This window comes from Pongo abelii, chromosome 23, assembly GCF_028885655.2.
Source record: "Pongo abelii isolate AG06213 chromosome 23, NHGRI_mPonAbe1-v2.0_pri, whole genome shotgun sequence".
Classification (NCBI taxonomy): Eukaryota; Metazoa; Chordata; class Mammalia; order Primates; family Hominidae; genus Pongo; species Pongo abelii.
This window is the reverse complement of record NC_085929.1, coordinates 49,118,403-49,124,402: the sequence shown is the minus strand read 5'-3', so window position 1 is coordinate 49,124,402 and position 6,000 is coordinate 49,118,403. Positions and strand designations below refer to the sequence as shown.

At 54.5% G+C, this 6,000-nt stretch overlaps 1 protein-coding gene across 1 annotated transcript in view; it reads left to right on the top strand.

Moving 5' to 3' along the window:
- The first annotated feature begins 4,687 nt into the window (after positions 1–4,687).
- LOC100432996 (NADH-cytochrome b5 reductase 3) overlaps positions 4,688–6,000 on the top strand; it is a 30,342-nt gene continuing 29,029 nt past the window's right edge. The window contains exon 1 of the mRNA XM_024239735.3: positions 4,688–4,842. Within this exon, the coding sequence (XP_024095503.1) occupies positions 4,822–4,842 (21 nt within the window). The 5' untranslated portion in view covers positions 4,688–4,821. The remainder of the gene's footprint in view (positions 4,843–6,000) is intronic.

The window sequence follows — 6,000 nt, the reverse complement described above, 5'->3', positions numbered from 1 at the left end:
TAACCTAAACAGTATTTAGGTTTTATTTTATGCCATTAGACAATGAGTCTTTCCAGGAAAAGTCATGTGTGGGAATTCTTTACAACTTGTGAGGGATGATTAAGAGGAGAAAGCCAACTTAGTCACCTCCACATTTCACAAGGAAGCCAGACGTGGTGGCTCACACCTGTAATCCTAGCATTTTGGGAGGCTGAGGCGGGAGGATCACTCACGCCCAGGAGTTCGAGACCAGCTTGGGCAACATGGCAAAACCCCGTCTCTACAAAAAAAAACCAAAAATAAAACAAAACAAAACTAGCTGGGCGTGGTGGTGCATGGTGGTGCGTGCCTGTAGTTCCAGCTACTTGGGAGGCTGAGGTGGGGGATCATCTGAGCCCTGGGTGATGGAGGCTGCAGTGAGCTGTGATGATACCACTGCACTCCAGCCGGGGCAACAGAGCAAAACTCCACTCAAATTAAAAAAAAAAAAAAAAAAAAAAAAAAAGGCCGGGCGCGGTGGCTCACACTTGTAATCCTGGCACTTTGAGAGGCCGAGTCGGGCAGATCACGAGGTCAGGAGATCGAGACCACGGTGAAACCCTGTCTCTACTAAAAATACAAAAAATTAGCCAGTTGTGGTGGCGGGCACCTGTAGTCCCAGCTACTCAGAGAGGCTGAGGCAGGAGAATGGCGTGAACCCAGGAGGCGGAGCTTGCAGTGTGCCGAGATCGCACCACTGCACTCCAGCCTGGGCAACAGAGCGAGACTCCGTCTCAAAAAAAAAGAAAAAAGAACAGAAAAAGAAAAAGGCTACTTGAAGTAAATGTTCTGAGTGGAGTTATCTTTTTTATTTTTTGAGATGAAGTCTTGATTTGTCACTCAGGCTGGAGTGCAGTGGCAAGATCTCGGCTCACTGCAACATCTGCCTCCCGGGTTCAAGCGACTCTCCTGCCTCAGCCTCCCGAGTAGCTGGGACTACAGGCGCCCGCCACCACACCCGGCTAATTTTTGTATTTTTAGTAGGGATGGGACTTCACCATGTTGGCCAGGCTGGTCTCAAACTCCTGACCTTGTGATCTGCCCACCTTGGCCTCTCAAAGTGCTGGGATTACAGGCGTGAGCCACGGCGCCTGGCCCTAAGCAGAGTTATTAAGATGTCTTCCAGCTTCCTAGAGTCCAGAAGTAGCACTATCGACCTGCCTGTATGTAGCAGGGCTCCCTTAATTGCATCTGATTTTTAAATTTTATTTTACTTTTAATCCTCTTAGCTTTGAATATATTGCCTAGAGACTCAGTTATTACTCAGTTTTTGGGGTTTTTTTGTTTTTTTGTTTTTTTTTTGAGAGAGAGAAATATGCAACTGGACAATTTGTTAGCTTTTCTTTTCTTTTCTTTTTTTTTTTGAGATGGAGTCTCGCTCAGTGGCCCAGGCTGGAGTGCAGTGGCATAATCTCAGCTCACTGCAAGCTCTGCCTCCCGGGTTCATGCCATTCTGCCTCAGCCTCCCGAGTAGCTGGGACTACAGGCATCCACCACTATGCCTGGCTAATTTTTTCGTATTTTTAGTAGAGACGGGGTTTCACCATGTTAACCAGGGTGGTCTCGATCTCCTGACCTCATGATCCGCCTGCCTTGGCCTCTCAAAGTGCTGGGATTATAGGCGTGAGCCACCGTGCCCGGCTTTTCTTTCTTTTTTTTTTTTTTTGAGTCTCAAACTCCTGACCTCAGGTGATCCATTCACCTCAGCCTCTCAAAGTGCTGGGATTACAGGCATGAGCCACTGCGCCTGGCCTGTGTGTTTTTCTTTTCTTCTTTTTGTTAGTTTTTCAATTAAAAAAAGACAGCTAACCCATGTAGTGTCATCTTTCTACAACCAGTGTTCTCATGGGGGTAAAACTATTCAGATTACTTGCACATAAAAAATAATTTAACCTTTAACATGAGACTATGTGGCAAAACCCAGAAAGATCCATCATGAATCCAAGATACTTTCAGCAAAAAGTTATAACAAAATAAATAAAATAAAATAAAATTGAAATAATGCTTGGCTGATCCCAAGTCAAGATTTACTCTTGTATTCTATGGTAGTAGGTCCCTCTCTCCACACTGCCCCCAGAGTTCCCTCTTTAAAACCAGTAGGTGAGCTGGGCACGGTGGCTCACGCCTGTAATCCTAGCACTTTGGGAAGCAGAGGCGGATTGATCATGAGGTCAAGAAATCCAGACCATTCTGGCCAACATGGTGAAACCCTGTCTCTACTAAAAATACAAAAATTAGTTGGGCATGCTGGGCGTGGTGGCTCACGCCTATAATCCCAGCACTTTGGGAGGCTGAGGCAGGCACATCACCTGAGGTCAGGAGTTCGAGAACAGGCTGAACAACATGGAGAAACCCTGTCTCTCCTAAAAATACAAAATTAGCTGGGCGTGGTGGCGCATGCCTGTAATCCCCGCTACTCGGGAGGCTGAGGCAGGAGAATCACTTAAACCTGAGAGGCGGAGGTTGCGGTGAGCCGAGATCGAACCATTGCACTCCAGCCTGGGCAACAAGAACGAAACTCCATCTCAAAAAATAGAATAATAATAATAATAATGATAATAATAATAATAATAATAATAAGCTGGGCATGGTGGCACGCACCTGTAGTCCCAGCTACTAGGGAAGCTGAGGCGGGAGAATCGCTTGAACCCCAGAGGCGGAGGTTGCAGTGAGCCGCGATTGCAGTGAGCCTGGCAACAGAGCAAGACTCCGTCTCAAAAAAAAATAATAATAAATAAAAAATAAAACAAACAAACAAAAAAAACAGTAGGTCAGGTGGGTGGGTAGGCAGATGGGCATGGTGGCTCATGCCTGTAATCCCAGTGCTCTGGGAGGCTGTGGTGGGAGGATGGCTTGAGCTGCAGTGAGCTGTGACTGCATCACTACACTCCAGCCTGGGCATCAGAGCGAGATCTCTTCTCTGGGTAAATAAACCCAGTAAGTCACTCCCTCACCTACCTAGATCCTGCAGGGCTCCCCATTCTCCTTGACATTCCAGTTCTTTCCACCCGGGGCTCCACATTGCCTCCCCAACGTCACATCGCACCCCAGCTCAGCTGTATCAGCCTCTCTAACCTTGCCCATCAGGCCTCTATTCACCTGTCTCCACCTCCAGGCCCTGCCAGCAAGGCGCTTCTCCCTTTCTCTGCCTGGTCTGTGCCACGTTGCCTGAACACACAGCCCACCCCATCACCTCAGAGCACCAGGAGCTGACATCTGGGTCCAAGACCCTACCAGGAGAACAAGGTGAGAGAATGACGCTAAGGCCCAGCATGAGCCTACACAGAGAAGGTGCCCACTGTCTGTCAAATTCATCCATTCAACAAGTATTTAGGCTGCTCATCGTGGCTCACACCTGTAATCCCAGCACTTTGGGAGGCCAAAGTGGGAAGATGGCTTGAGGTCCAGGAGTTCTGGACCAGCCTGGGCAACATAGTGAAACCCGTCTCTACAAAAAAATGCAAAAACGGCCGGGCGCTGTAGTTCACACCTGTAATCCCAGCACTTTGGGAGGCCGAGGCGGGTGGATCACGAGGTCAGGAGATCGAGACCATCCTCGCTAACACGGTGAAACCCTGTCTCTACTAAAAATACAAAAAAATTAGCCAGGCGCGGTGGGGCGCCTGTAGTCCCAGGTACTCAGGAGGCTGAGAATGGCGTGAACCCTGGAGGCGGAGCTTGCAGTGAGCCTAAATGGCGCCACTGCATTCCAGCCTGGGGGACAGGGCAAGACTCCGTCTCAAAAAAAAAAAAAAATTAGCCGGTTAGCCGGATGTGGTGGCACATGCCTGTAATTTCGGGAGGCTGAGGCAGGAGGATCTGTTGAACCCTGGAGGCGGAGTTTGCGGTGAGCCGAGATCGCGTCACTGCATACCAGCCTGGGCAACAAGAGAGCAACTGCCTCTCAAACAAAAAACAATTAGCCGGACGTGGTGGCACGTGCCCAGCTACTCAGGAGGTTGAGGCAGGAGGAACGCTTGAGTGTGGGAGGTTGAGGCTAAAGTGAGCTGTGATCAGGCTCCTGCATTCCAGTCTGGGCAAGAGTGAGAGCCCGCTTTCCAAAAAAAAAAAAAAAAAAAGGTATTTATTGAGCACCTACTATATGCTAGGCTCTGTGTGTGTGCCAGGCTCTGGGGATGTACGGGACTTCAAACCAGACAGGACTTTACCCTCCGGGAGCCCACAGTCCACTGGGATGGGGTGGGAGTGGGGGAAACATGCAGGAGGCCTTCAACTAAGTGGGACAAAGATCACTCCACAGTGGGACAATGGCGTGGGGAGCGGAGGCGCAGCCGGGGAGGAGGCTCCGGGCGGGCCGTGCTGAGACCGCAGCATTTGACGGTGCTGAGACCGCAGCTGGGAACAGTGCTGCCCAGGGAACTGCAAGTTCAAAGGCCCGGGGAAGGGCCGCGCTGAGCAGCTGCAAGCACAGGCCCAGGCCAGGCCAGGCAGGACCGGCCCCTGCAGGCTCGGAGGCCCGGGGAAGATTCCGCCTCTTATTCTCGCTCCCATCCGGGGGGCGCCATCTTGCTTCCTTTATGGCGGCGAACGAGGCCCAGAGAGGCCACCGTTCCGCGCGGGGCCGCACAGCGGCGGGAGAGCTCCGAGCGCAGAGGGGCACATCCCCAGTTCCGTCTCTAGTCCCCGGCAGAAGCAGGCGGAGCGACCCGGTCCCCGCCCCCGCGCCCGCCCCGCCCCGCGCGCCCGCCTGGCCCCTCGGCCCCGCCCCTGCTCCGGGGTGACGCGGGCTGGGGCGCGACGTTCTCGGCGGCGGCGGCAGAGCGAGCGCAGCGCGGGGCTACCATGGGGGCCCAGCTCAGCACGGTAGGCGGGGAGGGGGCGCCGGGGTCGCGGGAGGTCGCGAGGGACGGGGACCCGGCGGCGAGGGGGCGGGCTGGCCTGCGGGAGGGGACGCGGGACCCGGGCCGCACCCGGCCGCACCCACTTCGCCCGCCCAGCCCGCCGCGCCCCACCCCACCCCACCCCGGCCTGGGCGAGCTACGTGATGACTGCTACTCACGCCCTGGCAGTTTGCAGCGGGGACCCAGCCCTCCTGCCCGGGGGGGCGCGCCAGAGCCCAGCACCCGGGGGCACCTGGGCCCTGCCCTGGCCGCCGTGGGGCCTTGGCTGCTGGAGGGACCCTTGGTTGTGAGCGTGTGTGCCGCTGAGTGTGAGTGTGTGAGCGAGCGTGTGAATGGCTTGAGAGTGATTGTGTGTGTGAGTGTGACCGTGGGTATGAAGGGCGGGCATGGAATGGTGTGTGTGTGTGTACGGGAGTATGTGAATGGGCGATGTCACTGACTGCGACTGAACGTGTGTGTGTGCGATGTCACTGAGTCAGAGGGTTTTGCACGTTTAGCAACAAGGAACAGAACTCGGATGACGCTGGGGCGTCCTCCCAATGCTCAGTAGGCCAGGCTCCCAGCAAGGCCAGGCTCCCACTGACCCTGCAAGCTGTGCTGGGGACCTCACACTTTGTGGTGTCAGCGCTGTTTGCCCCATTTCACGGATGGGGAAATGCAAACTAGTCTTGGCCACCGTCCCACAACGCCGCCGCCTGAAGGAGCCTGCTCCATGGGGTTTCGAAGTCCACTCTGCTGCTGTCACTCCTGGGCTGGCCTAGAGCCACCTTGCCTTCCCCCCAGGCCACCTCCTCTCCCGAGTTTCTCAAAAGTTGACTATGGTGAGGCTGGAGGCTTGAGTCTGTGTGGACATGTGGAGGCTGCGGCTGCAGAGGGCAGCTCTCCTGTCAACTGTGACCCACTAGGCGCGGGGAGGCTGGCACAGGAGGAATCAGCCCAGCGCCCCTCCACCTCCACCTCTATGCCTGGCATCTGCCACTTGGAGGGAACCTGGGTCCTCCCTCTGGCGCTGGAGTCTCCTCCTTGGGGAACCAGGCAAAAGGCCTCTTAGCTTGGGCGGTTGCTGAGGAAAGTGTGGCCCAAGCCAGAACTTGGGGATGTTCAGACCCCAGGCAAGCTT